This window comes from Cebus imitator, unplaced genomic scaffold (assembly GCF_001604975.1).
Source record: "Cebus imitator isolate Cc_AM_T3 unplaced genomic scaffold, Cebus_imitator-1.0 Scaffold429, whole genome shotgun sequence".
NCBI lineage: Eukaryota > Metazoa > Chordata > Mammalia > Primates > Cebidae > Cebus > Cebus imitator.
This window is the reverse complement of record NW_016107744.1, coordinates 1586354-1603283: the sequence shown is the minus strand read 5'-3', so window position 1 is coordinate 1603283 and position 16930 is coordinate 1586354. Positions and strand designations below refer to the sequence as shown.

The following is a 16930-nucleotide window of genomic DNA, read 5'->3' as shown; positions in this document are numbered from 1 at the left end:
GCTTTTACTTCTTTACTAGGAGTACATGGTTACTTAATGACAGTACTCAGGAGAATAAGCAAGCTATTTTAGGTTCTCCAACTTCTTAGAAAAGAATTCCTTAAAATTCTAATCGCCAGTAGATTTTAATTAAATGTATTATTGTAAACTTCCTTAAAGATTCCTTTATTGCATGTAATCCAGTAGTACTATAATTTCATTTTTTTCACAACTTAGTATGCATAGATTTATAGACATTTAACCAAATATTATTTTTAATGATTTAAATGCACACTATTTATCTGCATTCTGACCATCTGTTACTGTAGACTGAATTTATCAGACAAATTTGTGTTGAAAATTAAGCAAAGTATCAGTACTTTAAGGTTATGTTTAAACAATTGTTCAACAAAAAAAACAGACAAGAAATAAAATTAATAAACTAAATGAATTAAATTCTATGTCCCAATATTTGATTATTTATACTGACCAAAGTAAATTTTAACATTTTATCCACTTTAACATCTGCAAATTAGAAATGCAAAAGTTAACAAACAATGTAATTATTGCAAATATATATAATTGTGTATTTTGATGCTGGTCTAGTATTTGGAAAATTTCCAACTAATGCAAGGGATAGAGATATTTTCAATAAATATTTTTATTTTACTGGGGAATGGCGTTGTGATAGACTTAGGTTATTGTATTGGTTCCCAAAATAACAACTGTATGAATTTTTTATTTTTTTAGAGACAGGATCTCACTCTGTCAACCAAGCTGGAGTATATTGATCATAGCTCACTAGAGAACTGAACTTTTGGTCTTAAATAATTCTCCCACCTCAGCCTCCCCAATAGCTGGGATGAGAGGTACACACCACCATGCCAGGTTAATTTTTCATTTTTATTTTTATGGAAATGGGGCCTCAATATGTTGCCCAAGCTGGTCTCAAACCCTTGGGGCTCAAGTGATCCTCCCACCTTAGCCTCCCAAAGTGCTGGGATTATAGGCATGAGCCACTGTGCTGACTCTCATTTTGTAGTCTTAAATAGCTCATGCTGAGCCCCAGTTCTCTCATCAGAATATTAGGGATAATAACATTTATTATGTTTTTCTGATGAGTCAGTTACAACAACATGTGTAACAGTTCTTGAGAAAACAATGCATTTTATCAATACACGACATAACCTTAATAATAGACTCACAAGATATTATAGTTATAATATTTGTAAATAATACTATCACAAAAATCTCAGTCCTATGATATAATTATCCTGGAGATAATATAAACCAATGTGAGTTTACGACCCAACTAAAATACCTGTTATTGAAACTCAAGAATAGACCTAGTATTGAAGATATTAGTCTTATAGGTTGAGATTGTGTATTTTAGAAACTTCAAAGATTGTAGAAAAATTTTAAGAAAAAATATGTAAAAATGGGGAAATCATTTTATTTACAAGTTACCTGGAAATGTTTAACACTCAGTGTGATAAATAATGTTGTCCTTTCTAATTGAAACTACTTTTTTGTACACATATAGGCACAGCAAATTGTTATGACTGTGGACTATGTTATGCTGGACACTTTCAACAGTTTGTTATTTCATGCATATATATATATATAATTTGTAAAACCAACAAAAAAGAAAAGATAAAAACTCTAAGTAGAAAATAGAATTTTATAACTACATTTTACAGATTATTCCAAGAGATATCATTGGTTATTTTATTATTTTGAAAATATTACTTATTTCAACAACTAAAAAAACCAGTAAAGCCTGATATAATTTCAACATTAGAAAGAATAAATTATTGAAAAATATGTAGAACAAAAATGCCATCTTAATGCCATTGATACCACTATACTGTTGAACAAGTACTATAAGAGGTATTGAGCATTGCACATAATTATACACCTAGGATTTGATATTGTAGATAAACCAGTTGTTCAAGGCCACTAAAATACTGAAAAAGGATTATGATTATTAACAGTGGGGAGGAAAATATAACTATGAAATCCCTTCAAACTCAAATCTGGAAATGGTAATTTTACTCAAAATATACCACAACAACAAAGAGTTTTTAGTAATTCATGACACAAAACGAGACATCCACCTCTAATTTTTTCTTATGTATTACATGAGTTCAGTGGTGATATAGCACATATTTTGGACCTGCATTGCAGTGTGGTGTTTATTATTGTTATGATTTAGAAGTTACCTATTTAATCAAGAATTTTTAAATGTAATGTTTAGTAAATAAATTTTATCACTTCTGATAAATGGAAAAAGTTTAGATTTTATACTAAGCATTATCATGCCTGTGCACATCATATAAAATATTTAAAATTCACGTATTTTAATTGAATGAAGTGCTGAAAAAGTTAAGTGTGACTAATCGGTATTAATTGCTTAAATGATAAAATTCAATTTTAGGTGGTACTTTATTCTACAGATTAGGAAATAGTTCCTCTTTTCTACTAATTTAAAATAATTCTGTGGCTCTGGTTTCTAAAATGTCTAACTATTTTCACTATTCAGTGATTAGTATTAGAATATATTTCTTTCGATGATTTGTAAGATTTGGAGGCACGAAAAACCTCAGGAATATAGGAAGTGATTTACAAATATTTGGCTATGTAGAGTAGTTGCATTGGTATTTTAAACTGGCAAACTTAAAATATGCTATTTTGAAGCATCTAAGCAGTGTTTGGAGAGCTGGCCTACTGGGTGAGAATGCCATTTAAAAACATTTGTGTTACACAATACACAGCCATGAAAATGGCTATTCAAAATTCCCAGGTAGAATACAGTTGTCAGTGCCAAAAGAAAAGCTTTGTACATTAACATAAGAAAAGGAACTTTTCCTCTTAAGGGATGGCACAACTGGCATAAAAGGTCATTAAATGCTAATAGACCCACTTGAGGTATGCTTGCTTAATGGAGGATTAGAGCAACACAGACATAAAGACCAACATGCAGAGAATTTTTACCTCTCTGGACTACCCAGCTTAAGGTAGGAAAATAAACAAGATGGAAAATAAATTCTTTCTCAGCACTAATAATTATAAGTTTACATAATTGTTTCATGCAGTAGGAACTTTGGCAAAAAATGATGGCAGAATCTATAGGCAAGGCTGACACAGGAGAATTGGAAGAGTGGTTAGTTTATACAAAAATTTTGTTTGTATTCATCTTCATGTAGTAGAATAGACAGTTGTTTAAGAAGTAGACGAAAAATTTTTAACAGTTGAGAAATTTAGTCAGGACATAGAAAGAATGTTGAGATAAATTCTTTGAAGCCTTTTGCAACTGTCCTTAAGTTTATAAAAAGAGATAAATTTTCTTTGATCTGAAGACATTCTTTGTACATGTGCAGTGTACAACATACTATATACATATGGAGCTTCCCTATGTACATACACATATGCATACACTATATGCCTTTTAAAATGTATTCACAGCTTTAACTCAAAGAAAATGAGTTAGCAACACAATAATCATTGCCAGACAATCTAAGTGCTGAAATAAGTGATATTAATCATTTCAAGGGCTCTTTTACCTCTCACATTGCCCAACATTGAGAATATAATTTCTGTTTTTAGTTTTTTTTTTTTTTTCATTGCAACACTGATTGTCATATATAATCTTTGTGCTTTTGCATAATGCCCATCCTGGATGTAACATATGTTCACATACAACCTTGGCGGTTTGAAATAAGCATGCTGGAACATAGGCAGGACCATATATCCATGCACAGAATATTCTGGATAAGTTTTTCCAAATTGACTGTAACATCAACATGCATCACTATCATATTTGGTCCTGTACAGCAAGGAATGTACAGCTGAAGCAATCATGGCTAGTTTCACTTGCAAGAGTTTCTTTAGAGAGGAATACCCAGTAGAGAAACAGAGCAGAATGAATGAAACAAACAAAAAATATCCCCCCAAACAAAAATATAAAACTAAAAAAATTCCTCCCACATGATAACACTGAAAATCTGGCCATTTTCCATGTAGCACATTTTCCTCATTCCACAGAAAGCATGTTTTCTCATAAAAGTCTGAGTTGAATTGTTTGTAAGATACATATATTAGTGTCTTAGAGCTTTTCCTAACCATTGGAAAAGCTCATCTTGGTAAAGCATTTTCCAGCGCACATTGGCTTCAACAGTTTCCACAGCTCGTGAGAAAGAAGCAGCAGCTACCCCATCATAGCTTTTCATGAAGTTCTTGAGCTGGAAAAAGAAATTTTTAAATGTTAAACCTGAATGTCTTAAAATGAACTATTGTCCAATATACATGAACAAGAATCTATTTGAAAAATTAGAAAACAGAATCCACTTGAAACAAAATGCCACAATCACTACAGAAGATATATTTAATATTGTGAAATGAGCTTGGCAAACAAAAGGAAGTATAACAGATTATGTCAATTAGTTGTGAGGTAATTGATTTTGGAACACAAAAAACAGTGGACATTACAACTTAATAGCTCCAAATTCAGTTTCACGTTTCGTGATTAGATATTAAAACAGTCATTTAATTTATCATTTCAAAATAAGTTGATGAGATTGAAGTTAGGACTGGTTCTCACCTCAATGCATATACAAAGTGCAAAGTAGCCTTAAAAACTGAATAAAAGAATTAAAGTTCACATTTTGTTTATAGAGAGAAAATTATTTTTTATTTTCTCCAAATGAGTGGTTTTGGGCTTGACATTATCTTTGATGTCAAGGAATAACCAATTATCTGGTGGAAAAAAAAAGTAATAATGCTATGAAAACTGAATGATTAATGACATTGCAATCACCTGTGTAACTAGATTTTGAAAGACTAAAGGAGGGATACGGTGTTAGCTAGAGAATCTGAGCATTTAAATTATAATTGTTAAGTGTTTTGGCATATTTTTTGGCATAAAATTTTATTTAGAGAATTCACATACTCTGGAAATACTCAGAGATTTTCCTTCAAGATTAAATACCAGAAGTTTTTCCTTTCTGTTTGATATATCTTAAGAAGCTGGCAACGAACTAACAATTGTGATGCTAATAGACAAATGTGAAAAATCAACTTGCAACTCAGAAACATTATATGGTGTAATTAGTGTGGAGTGTGATTCATCATGTGGTGGGTGTCACATGGAGGATATGCCAGGAGAGAAATGTAGTGTATCAAGATTAGCACAGGGGCAGGCGGAAATGGTGGTGGAGGACAGAGTTAAAATGCAGTTATAACTTTCTGAATTAATTTAGAAAATTTTTCATGGATAGCTTAGTTTATTTATAAACGTTACTTTGATTACATGATACTGATGGGTTTTCTCAGTTTTTACTCTGTTTTCCTACAAAGCCCTTTGCCCAGCAGCATTAGCAATGGATAACTGTATCCCAGAGGTACATCATTTAGAAGATTTCAAAATCACTGTGCTTTTATAACAAATATGTAAAATATCCTATGTATAACAAAAAATTATAGGTGTTGTTCTTAAAACTGATTTGGCATTTGATCAAATTACATATACTAAGAAAAAAAGGAAGAAGCAAAGGGATTGGAATTAATAAATATTACAGGCATTGTGCCATGGGGATAGAAATGTATATACATATATATATGTAAAGGGAAGTCTAATGGAAGTACTTGAATCACAATTTTAAACTTTATCTGATTAACACAATAATATATTTGTACTTCTATGTTTATGTTCAGACTCATCCAGTCTATAAAGCAAAAAGTAATATATTTTGATCTATGTTTTGAATTTTGTTTAAATTTATTACAAAAATATGATATTATCATGGCATTATTTACATGTTATAGGTCAATCAGAAAAAATTACATATACTCCTTTTAAAGTATATTCTGAATTATTACATGTTTTCCTAGGCAGTCACTGAATACACCAGAGAGTTATAAATGACCCTTTCGCAACTTTAACTCTGTGGAGCATGTTCTTGGTTTCCTTATGAAATGGTAAGCCAGCCTAAACACATGAAGTAAAACTCTTAAGTCCTCCTCAAAGGCAAACTATGGGTTTGAATATAAACATTTATTGACACAAGGATCGTAGGTTGGATTATCCTGCAAAAGAACTCTCAATCGAAAATGTGAACTGGTGGGTCTCTAGAGATTGACTTCTTATATAATGATTTAAGTGCAGTAAAAAAATACTCCCCTTGTGGGTTCAGAGAGTCTGAGGTGGCTTATATGCATCTTAAGAACTTTTCTTCGGAACACATCTGGCCCACTTTCCACAGGTGCCATTAGTTGATCTTAGGCCCTGTAATTCTCCATAGCTCTGATATCCAACCAGTGGTCGAAATTGCCTGTAACTGGCCCTAGTGCATGCTCACAGTGCCTTACAAACCCCTGCCTCACTTTAGAGGGCTTGGACTAAAATAAAGGCATTTAGCAATCTAATTTGCTTATTTCTTCAGCTCTTTGGTAGGACTTGTGCTGACAAATTAATTTTTTTTTGTTTTTTTTTAATTGTGTTTCTAAGTATACCATGATATGCTTTGCAAGTTTAGGCACTTTGATCAAATAAGGTTTAGTAAAATGGCAATGTTGTTTGTGCTCCCTGATCTTCTTAGCATACAATTTTGAAGGATGTTTGTTAATTTCTCTATTAGAAATATTTTAGCATTAAAAAAATCCCTCTTATTTCAGGATATCCTAGATCTCAACATCATAAGATAAATTATTTTTAGAGTCGATTGTAAAACATAGTACACTCTTAGTAACTATATAAATGAATAGAATTAAGTACTGCCCTATTGTAAACTTTATAGCTTCAATATTAAAGCTGTAAACACAGCATCTTTGATGCATAGGCTCTATGTTCCCCCACAACAGTGTTGTATGTTAAGTTTAAAAAGGCGGAAAAATGGGCATATGAAAGGATTGGTTAATGGTCATTAGTGTGGAAAAATGGCAAGGGCATCTGAGGTTCAAGAAGATTGTCTCCATTAATTTAAAATGAAATAAATGATAGATTGCCTCATGGAGGAATATTGTTCAAATTGCTAGAGCCACGTAATTAAAAGGAAATTCCAGTTTCAGGTACTAGAATGCTGTTTTGGGGAGGAAACCATGGACCAACGTAAGTGTCTCTACTGAATGTATTTAAAGCTGAGGAGGATCATTAAAATCTGGAATGAGTTTTCAGAATTCATAAAGATGCTGATTCCCTTTTGATCTATAAACTCTTAGAAATAAGAATATGCCATATCCAAAGGCAGCATCTTGGGCTTTCTGCTTTTGAGGTTTATGGGTTAAGGTAGAATGTGACTGAAATTCTCTCAGCCTTTTCTATTTAAGAAAGGGGGGTTATCATCATAAAAAACAAAATCCCCACCCCACCTGACAATAGTGTTCCTCAATCTTATAGATGATGAAAGTATTAAAGAGCCTCAGGCAGCACCTGCTGAACTGCAAAGCCAGAGTAAATAACTCCATAGTGAACAGATTCATTCCTCGTGGCACTGAGACTGCATTGTGACATTAGCTGCTTTGTAGGTAATGAAACAAAAACCATAATTTAGTTTCAATTTTGAAATTATACCCTTCATTATAGGGACACTTTGAAACATCTAAAATGGCAATTAAATAAAGTGCGAAAATTAAATAAACCAGTGAAATATGTAAGACAAAACGGTCAGTATGTGATAAAATCAATAAAATGTCTGAAATATTTTCTTTTCAGGGCCTGGGTATTTTCAAGTCCAGAAAAATATGAAAGGCAGACAGAGTTAGAGGAAAGAAAGAAGCAGAAAAATAGGAGAAGGGATGAGAGAGAAGTAGGGAGGAGAGGAGATAAAAGAGAAGGAGAGATGCACAAAGAACAAAGGGAGCAAACGGGAGAGAAGAGGAGAGGGAGAGATTTCGCTTCGTGCTCACTTCAGTGGCTGCACAGGTTGTGACTAAATGAGTCTTTCATTCCCAGATTATTGAATGTAAAATCATGAAATTAAAAGTGCTTCATTTAAATACAGAGAAAATTGGAAGCAATCATTAATTTGATTGTTTTTTTCTTTCTGTTTCTTTATGGATATGAAAACAGTCCTTTCCATTTAGCTTCCTTTATTTAAAAAACAGTAAAAAATGTTCTGGGGCTTTCAAATTTAATCCTTCAGGGTTGGGAACACACATAGCAGGGATAAAGACTGAATTTCAAATCATTACAATCAGAGACTTAGCTTAGCTCAGCTCATGGTGTGAAAGAATCCAAGTTGGTGCGCGCGGGATAATCATAGGAAACTGGACAACATTAGAAGATATTAAGGATGATGCCAGTGTTGATGATTCTAGGGAATGCTGCTTAGTGTGATTAGCTGCGGGGCACAACATTAGGCATTCTGTCAGCGAAAACTGAGAAAACCATCATTCTCAATGCCACATATCAGCTATATTTTACAATAGAGAACAGGAGCACAAGAAAAGGCAATGTTTGAAGCAAAATTCATTGTAATCAATTAAAAGAGTCTATATTTTGTTTCTTTTTGCCTACCTCCTTACCCCTGCCCGTTTCTAATCTCTCTATATTAGTGACATGACTTAATGGCAAAACAAACAATCAAACAAAACTAGCTGGCTTAAATTTCCAGAGTAATAAGCGAGAAATAACATAGTAAGGAAATGTGAGGGACTCCCGTAACCTGAACACCAGTCGTTAAAAATTGGGTTTATTTTCATTAATGAAATTCATTTGTGATTTTACCAAGCATTTTTAAAACAATTTATTAATCTCAATATGTATTAGCAGATATGCTTCTTTCTATGCATAAGAAGTTGTTTCAGTTAAGAGGCTACGTAGCACAAACCAATATTATTATGTATAGTATGTCCACTGTCTGTTTAGGACTGACCACAAAGCAGTGAGACATATAGTCTGTATCTCAACACCAACCTTAGACCTTTATACAAATACTGAGTCATTGACAGGATGGTTTTGTTATTTAGTGAATCTTACAGTGGGTTAATAGAATCATTTGAGGAATAGCTGATTGGATCAATGATCTCTAAAGCAGATTGTGGGTCTCCAGGATTGAAAATCATTACATTCAAATATTTCTTGCAGGCCTTCAATATTAGACATGTTAAAAATATCCCTTGCAAATCATGAATTGAGTCGTCTTTAACGTGTGTGTGTGTGTGTGTGTGGTGTGCGTGTGTAAGTAAAAGGAATGGATGTGAATCTGTTGCGAAGAAATGACTGAAGTAAATGGACAATTTCAAATGTTTATAAAAGAAAATAATTAGACCTCATCTTAAAATATTTACCTCTTTGAGTTCACCTTCAGTATTAAGAAATTCTGTGACTCCACTGATAAGTTTGGAATTCATAAACAATGCTTCTCCATACCTCAAAAGAAAATAAGAGTTTATTTCAATGCAGGTAGTAATTAAAAAATATTACCATAAAGACTTTTTAGAGTTCTTCTCAAGTTCCATTTGATCAATGTTATCAGAGACTGCCAAATCTCTGAGCACCCAAGCCCACTTCTCTAGGGAGTCAGGGAGGGACAAAGAGTTATGGCTATGGGATATCATCAGACCCCACCTGATATGGTTCCCATTGTTTCAGAGAAGTTGGAGCTGTAGCACATTTTTTCAAAGGGGCCCTCTATAACTGGATTAGGGATTAACAGTATATTTCGAAGCCAGGCCTGAGAATAAACTATTTTAAAACTTTCATTTACAAAGCAACCTAGCTCACTGAAAGGGAAAATGATTCCAACCAATGCAAAAGGAACTGCAGGATCATCTTGGGCACTGTCACATCTTTTGGTATGGTTAGTTATAATTGACACTGGAATTGTCATATTTCATTCTTAGAAACTGAGGCAAAATGCATTCTCAAAAATGTTCTCCAAAATATTAGCTTTTTTCACATGTACATTAAAGTAAAACATCTACTTTTTCATTTGGATTGCCTAATCTTTATTCCACAAACACAATTACTTGACTTTTGACCCAAGACAAGGAACAGCTTGTGTCAGTGAGTTGAAAAGAATTCTCATTTTACTGATTTGTCCCTACTATGCTAACAATACCTATTATAGGTTATCATACTTTTAGAACTAAGATCAGTATAATAAAATAAGGCTCTGGGTTTTTAAAGACAGGGATCTATGCACTGTTATGAGACGTTTTCTAATGCTTCCCTAGCTTATGGGATCTTAAGTATCTAATTTAAGATTTAATTTAGCTTCTGTAGAATTCAGTTTCCTCATCTATAAAATGAGAAGGCTGAACTAAATGACCACTGAGATTTGTTGTGATTCTAACATTGAACTATTCCATGGGAAAAAAGTTAGCTGAGTAAAAGCAAACAAATAGGCATTCAATAATAAGTGATCATTCTCAATCAGTATGTGTCACAAAAGTGTCCAATTATCCAGACAAATAACAATTCTTTTTCTAAAGAAATGTTAGTTGTTTTTACTTACGTAGTCCTGTGAAGATAATAATAAGACACAGTCTCTTCTTGAAGGTATTATATTATCTAGCTGAAGAGCTAGATATTTAATCAGATAATTTCCACACATTGTGGCTAAATGTAATGGTGATAAAATTATACACAGTTCTCAGAGAGGGTCTCTTTAGCTGTGGGGTCTTGGGAATGGCTTCTGGGAGATAATAGTATCTAGATTAAGCATGGAGTAGCTCTGAGCAACAGGGAAGAAAGTAATTTTAGGTAGAATACCAACATAAACAAAGACAAAGAGACGTGAAAAGACATGGTTTGTGCAGACAACTACAAGCAATTGGATATTAACAGTGCATACAGGCCAAGGCGGTGGCTTATGCCCGTGATCCCAGCTCTTTTGGGAAGCTGAGGCAGGTGGATTGCTTTAGCCCAGGAGTTCGAGACCAGCCTGGGCAACATGGTGAAACCTTGTCTCTACCAAAAGTAGAAAAATTTAGCTGGGCATGGTGGCATGTTTGTAGTCTCAGCTACTTAGGAGACTGAAATGGAAGGATCACCTGAGCTCAGGCAGTCAAGGCTGCAGAGTTGTGATGGTTCCACTGCACTCCAGCCTGGGTGACAGAGTGAGACTCTGTCTCAAAAAAAAAAAAAAAAAAAAAAAAAAAAAAAAAAAAAAAAAAAAAAAAAAAAAAAAAAAAAAAAGTACATACTTTGATATGTTTGAGGCTGGAGATTGAAGAACAAAAGGCTGAGAAAATATGCAGAGGATATATTAAAGGGCTTAGATTATAAATCTCACAGAAATTTTTACAGCAGGGAAATATCACATTTGATTTTCAGAATGATTCTTGGGATAAAGGGAAGAGGCTGAAGTGTGTTTGTATAACTATAGAGGCAGTGAGACAGAAGGCTATTATTGTAAGAGTACTGCAAAGAGACAAGAACCTACAATAGGGAAGTGGTAGCAGGAAAAGAGAGGAATTCAGCAAACTTTAGGAACTGTTAAATTGACACGGCCTAGAGTCTAATTGTTATACATGGCAAAAGAAAAAAGGAAGTCTATGTAGACTTCCAAGTGTTGCGCTTGAGCAATTGGTGGACAGCTGTAAGAGTTACTGAGAAAAGGAGGACGAGAGAAAAATCATGGATTTGGCCTTGCAAGCAAGCTCATAAACGCAACTTCGATGGGCAATTACCTATCACAGGGACAAACTTACATAAAATGTCTGAATTAGAGATACAGATTTGGGAGTAATTGAAACCATGAGAGTAGAAGGCAACTAAAATCAGGAAGAACTTGCAGAGTGGGAAGAAGAGTGCCTTCAACAGAGCTCCATGAACTCCAACATTCAAAGACTGACAGAGGAGCAGGAGACCATGAAGATTATGCTCCTATTTGTCAGAGTAAACACCATCATAGTTTTAGATAAGATGGACATCATGAATTCAGTAAGACAAAATAGGCATATCAGGAACTAAATATATTTTGGTAGGCAATAAACTATATATCCCTATAATTGCATTGCACTGAACTCTGATTTACAAAACCACTCCCTAAAGAAACTGCACATTGATAGATGTTTTATATTCTTTTAAGTGAAATATTTGTATATATTAATTTTATCTTAAGTGTCTGACCATTCTATTATATGCACAAAAGCAAAGCAAGCTTTAATCATCCAACTATTAAAAGATCTGAGCTGAAAATATTAAAAAAGTCAATGTGTCTTATAGAAATAACAGTATTTTCTGACAATGAAATTTCTATGGATGGAGTATTTTAATATAATACATCCATTCCTTTTTTTTAAATTAATTTTTATTTTACTTTAACTTCTGGGATACATGTGCAGATCTTGCAGGATTATTACATTGGTATACACACAACATGGTGGTTTCCTGCCTCCATTCCCCCATCACCTACATTAGGTCTTTCTCCTAATGTTATCCCTCCCAAATCACCTCACCCTCTACTATCCCTCCAATAGCACCCCACCCCCCAACAGACCCCAGTGTGTGATGTTCCCCTCCCTGTGTCCATGTGGTCTTATTGTTCAACACCCACTTATGTGTGAGAACATGTGGTGTTTGGTATTCTGTTCTTGTGTCAGTTTGCTGAGAATCATGGTTTCCAGAGTCATCCATGTTCCAACAAAGGACATGAACTCATCATTTTTTATAGCTGCATACTATTCCATGGTGTATATGTGCTACATTTTCTTTATCCAGTCTATCTTTGATTGGCATTTGGGTTGGTTCCAAGTCTTTGCTATTGTAAACAGTGCCGCAGTGAACATATGTGTGCATGTGTCTTTATAATAGATCAATTTATAATCCTTTGGTTATATACCCAGTCATGGGATTGCTGGATCAAATGGTATTTTTATTTCTAGATCCTTGAGGAATCATCACACTGTCTTCCACAAAGGTTGAATTAATTTACGTTCCTACCAACAGTATAAAAGTGTTTCTATTTCTCCACATACTTTCCAGCACATGTTGTCTCCAGGTTTTTTTTTATTATATTTTGGGCTCTGGGGTACATGTGTACATCCTGCATCCTGCAGGATTGTTACATAGGTACATACATGCCATGGTGGTCTGCTGTCTCCATTCCCTTTCCTGCCCCACCCCCCGCACCTACATCAGGCATTTCTCCCAGTGTTATTCTTCCCCATCCTCTCCAGATTTTTTTAATGATCATCATTCTAACTGGCATGAGATGGTATCTCAATGTGGTTTTGATTTACATTTCTCTAATGACCAGTAATGATGAGCATTTTTTCATATGTTTGTTGGCCAAATAAATGTCTTCTTTTGAAATGTGCCATAACTTTTGCCCACTTTTTGATGGAGTTGTTTTTTTCTTGTATATTTGTTTTAGTTCTTTGTAGATTCTGGATATTAGCCCTTTGTCAGATGGGTAGCTTGCAAAAAATTTTTCCCATTCTGTTGTTTGCTGGTTCGCTCTGTTGATTGTTTCTTTTGCTGTGCTGGAGCGCTTGAGTTTAATAGGATCCCATTTGTCTATTTTGGCTTTTGTTGCCACTGCTTATGGTGTTTTAGACATGAAGTCCTTGCCTATGACTATGTCCTGAATGGTATTGCCTAGGTTTTCTTCTAGGGTTTTTATGGTGTTCTTATATTTAAATCTTTAATCCATCTGGAGTTAATTTTTGTATAAGGTGTAAGGAAGGAGTCCAGTTTCAGTTTTCTGCACATGGCTAGCCAGTTTTCCCAACACCATTTTTTAAACAGGGAATCTTTTCCCCATTGCTTGTTTTTGTCCAGTTTGTCAAAGATCAGATGGCTGTAGATGTGTGGCATTACTTCCAAGGCCTCTGTTCTGTTCCATTGGTCTATATCTCTGTTTTGGTATCAGTACCATGCTGTTTTGATTACTGCAGCCTTGTAGTATAGTTTGAAGTCAGGTAGCATGATGCCTCCAGCTTTATTCTTTTTGCTTAGGATTGTCTTGGCTATGTGGGCTCTTTTTTGTTCCACATGAAGTTTAAGGTGGTTTTTTCCACTTCTGTGAAGAAGGTCAATGGTAGTTTGATGCCAATAGCATTGAATCTATAAATTACTTTGGGCAGTATGGCCATTTTAGTGATATTGATTCTTCCTAACCATGAGCAGGGAATATTTTTCCATCTGTTTGTGTCCTCTCTTATTTCCTTTAGCAGTGGTTTGTAGTTCTCCTTGAGAGGTCCTTCACCTCCTTTGTTAGTTGTATTCCTAGGTATTTTATTCTCTTTGTAGCAATTGTGAATGGGAGTTCGCTCATGATTTGGCTCTCTGTTTGTTTGTTATTGGTGTATAGGAATGCTTGAGATTTTTGCGCATTAGTTTTTTATCCTGAGGCTTTAATGAAGTTGCTTATCATCTTAAGGAGATTTTGGGCTGAGATGATGGGATATTCTAAATATATGATTATGTCATCTGCAAACAGAGACAATTTGACTTCCTCTTTTCCTAACTGAATACACATCATTTCTTTTTCTTGCCTGATTGTTGAATAGGAATGGTGAGAGAGGGCACCCTTGTCTAGTGCCAGTTTTAAAAGAGAATGCTTACATTTTTTGCCTATTCATTATGATATTGCCTATGGGTTTGTCATAAATATTTTTATTATTTTGAGATACAGTCCATCAATACCAAACTTATTAGAGTTTTTATAATAAAGGGCTTTTGAATATTGTGATGGCTTTCTCTGCATTTATTGAGATAATCATGTGGTTTTTGTCTTTGGCTCAGTATATATATGTGATGGATTACATTTATATATTTGCGAATGTTGAACCAGCTTTGCATCCTCAGGATGATGCCTACTTGATCGTGATGGACAAGCTTTTTGATGTGCTGTTGCATTCAGTTTTCCAGTATTTTATTGAAGACTTTTGCATCTATGTTCATCATGGATATTGGCCTGAAATTTTCTTTTTTAGTTATATCTCTGCCAGGTTTTGGTATCTGGATGATGTTGTTCTCATAAAATGAGTTAGGGAGGATTCCCTCTTTTTGTATTGTTTGGAATAATTTCAGAAGGAATGGTACCAGCTCCTCTTTGTATGTCTGGTGGAATTCAGCTGTGAATCTGTCTGGACCTGGACTTTTTTTCGTTGGTAGGCTATTAATTGCTGCCTCTACTTCAGACCTTGTTATTGGCCTATTCAGTGATTCAACTGCTTCCATGTTTAGTCTTGGGATGGTGTGAGTGTCCAGGAATTTATCCATTTCCTCTAGATTTACTGGTTTATGTGCCTAGAGTTGTTTGTAATAATCTCTGATAGTAGTTTGTATTTCTGTGGAATCGGTGATATCATCTCCTTTATCATTTTTAATTGCATCTATTTGATTCTTCTGTTTTTTCTTTTTGATTACTCTGGCTAGTGGTCTATTTATTTTGTTGACATTTTCAAAAAACCAGCTCCTGGATTTATTGATTTTTTGAAGGGTTTTTCATGTCTCTATCTGCTTCAGTTCTGCTCTGATTTTAGTTATTTCTTGTCTTCTGCTAGCTTTTGAATTTGTTTGATCTTGTTCCTCTAGCTCTTTAAATTTTGATGATAGGGTGTTGATTTTAGATATTTTCTTATTTCCCATATGCACATTTAGTGCTCTAAATTTCCCTCTAGACTCTGCCTTAAATGTGTCCCAGAGATTCTGCAACGTTGTATCTTCATTCTCATTGGTTTCAAAGACCATCTTTATTTCTGCCTTCATTTCATTATTTATCCAGTAGTCATTCAGGAGCAGGTTGTTTAGTTTCCATGCAGTTGTATGGTTTTGAGTGACTTTCTTAATCCTGAGTTCTAATTTGCTTGCACTGTGGTCTAAGAGACTGGTAGTTATGATTTCTGCTGTTCTGCATTTGCTGAGAAGTGATTTACTTCCAATTATGTGGTCAATTTCGGAGTAAGTACAATGTGGTGCTGAGAAGAATGTATATTCTGTGCATTTGGGGTGGGAGGGTCTATAGATGTTTATTAGGTCTGCTTGGTCCAGATCTGAGTTCAAGTCCTAGATATCCTTGTTAATTTTCTTTCTTGTTGATCTGTCTAGTATTGACAATGGGGTGTTAAAGTCTCCCACTATTATTGTGTGGGACTCTAAGTATCTTTGTATGTCCTTAAGAACTTGCTTTATGTATCTGAGTACTCCTGTATTGTGTGCATATATATTTAAAATAGTTAGCTCTTCTTGTTGCATTGATCCTTTTAGCATTATATAATGCCCTTCTTTGTCTCTTTTGTTATTTGTTGATTTAAAGTCCATTTTGTGAGAGACTAGGATTGCAACATCTGCTTTTTTATGCTCTCCATTTGCTTGGTAAATCTTCCTCCATCCCTTTATTTTGAGTCTATGTGTATCTGTGCATGTGAGATGGGTCTCCTGAGTAGAGCACACCAATAGGTCTTGACTTTCTATCCAATTTGCCAGTCTGTGTCTTTTGATTGCAGCATTTATCCCATTTATAGTTAAGGTTAATATTATATGTGAATTTGATCCTGCCATTTTGATATTAGCTGGTTGTTTTGCCCATTAGTTGACACAGTTTCTTCATTGTGTCAATGGTCTTTACTATTTGGTACATTTTTGGAGTGGCTGGTACTGGTTGTTCCTTTCCATGTTTCATGCTTCCTTCAGGAGCTCTTGTAAGGCAGGCCTGGTAGTGATGAAATTTCTCACCAATTGCTTGTCCATAAAGGATTTTAATTGTCCTTTACTTATGAAGCTTAGTTTGGCTGGATATGAAATTCTGGGTTTGAAGATTTTTTCTTTAAGGATGTTGAATACTGGCCCCCACTCTATTCTGGCCTATTGGGGTTTCTGCCAAGAGATCTGCTGTGAGTCTGATGGGGTTTCCTTTGTGGGTAACTTGACTTTTCTCTCTGGCTGCCCTTAGCATTTTTTCCTTCATTTCAACCCCGGCGAATCTGACAATTATGTGCCTTGGGATTGCTCTTCTTGAAGAATATCTCTGTGGTGTTCTCTGTATTTCCTGGATTTAAG

General features: G+C 34.5%; 1 protein-coding gene across 1 annotated transcript in view; it reads right to left on the bottom strand.

The window, feature by feature from the left end:
- Nucleotides 1-1642: 1642 nt before the first annotated feature.
- Nucleotides 1643-16930, bottom strand: part of TRHDE (thyrotropin releasing hormone degrading enzyme) — a 391885-nt gene continuing 376597 nt past the window's right edge. The window contains exons 18-19 of the mRNA XM_017510084.2: nt 9265-9346; nt 1643-4220 (exon numbers count right to left, since the gene is read on the bottom strand). Coding sequence (XP_017365573.1) covers nt 4077-4220; nt 9265-9346 — 226 coding nt within the window. The 3' untranslated portion in view covers nt 1643-4076. The remainder of the gene's footprint in view (nt 4221-9264; nt 9347-16930) is intronic.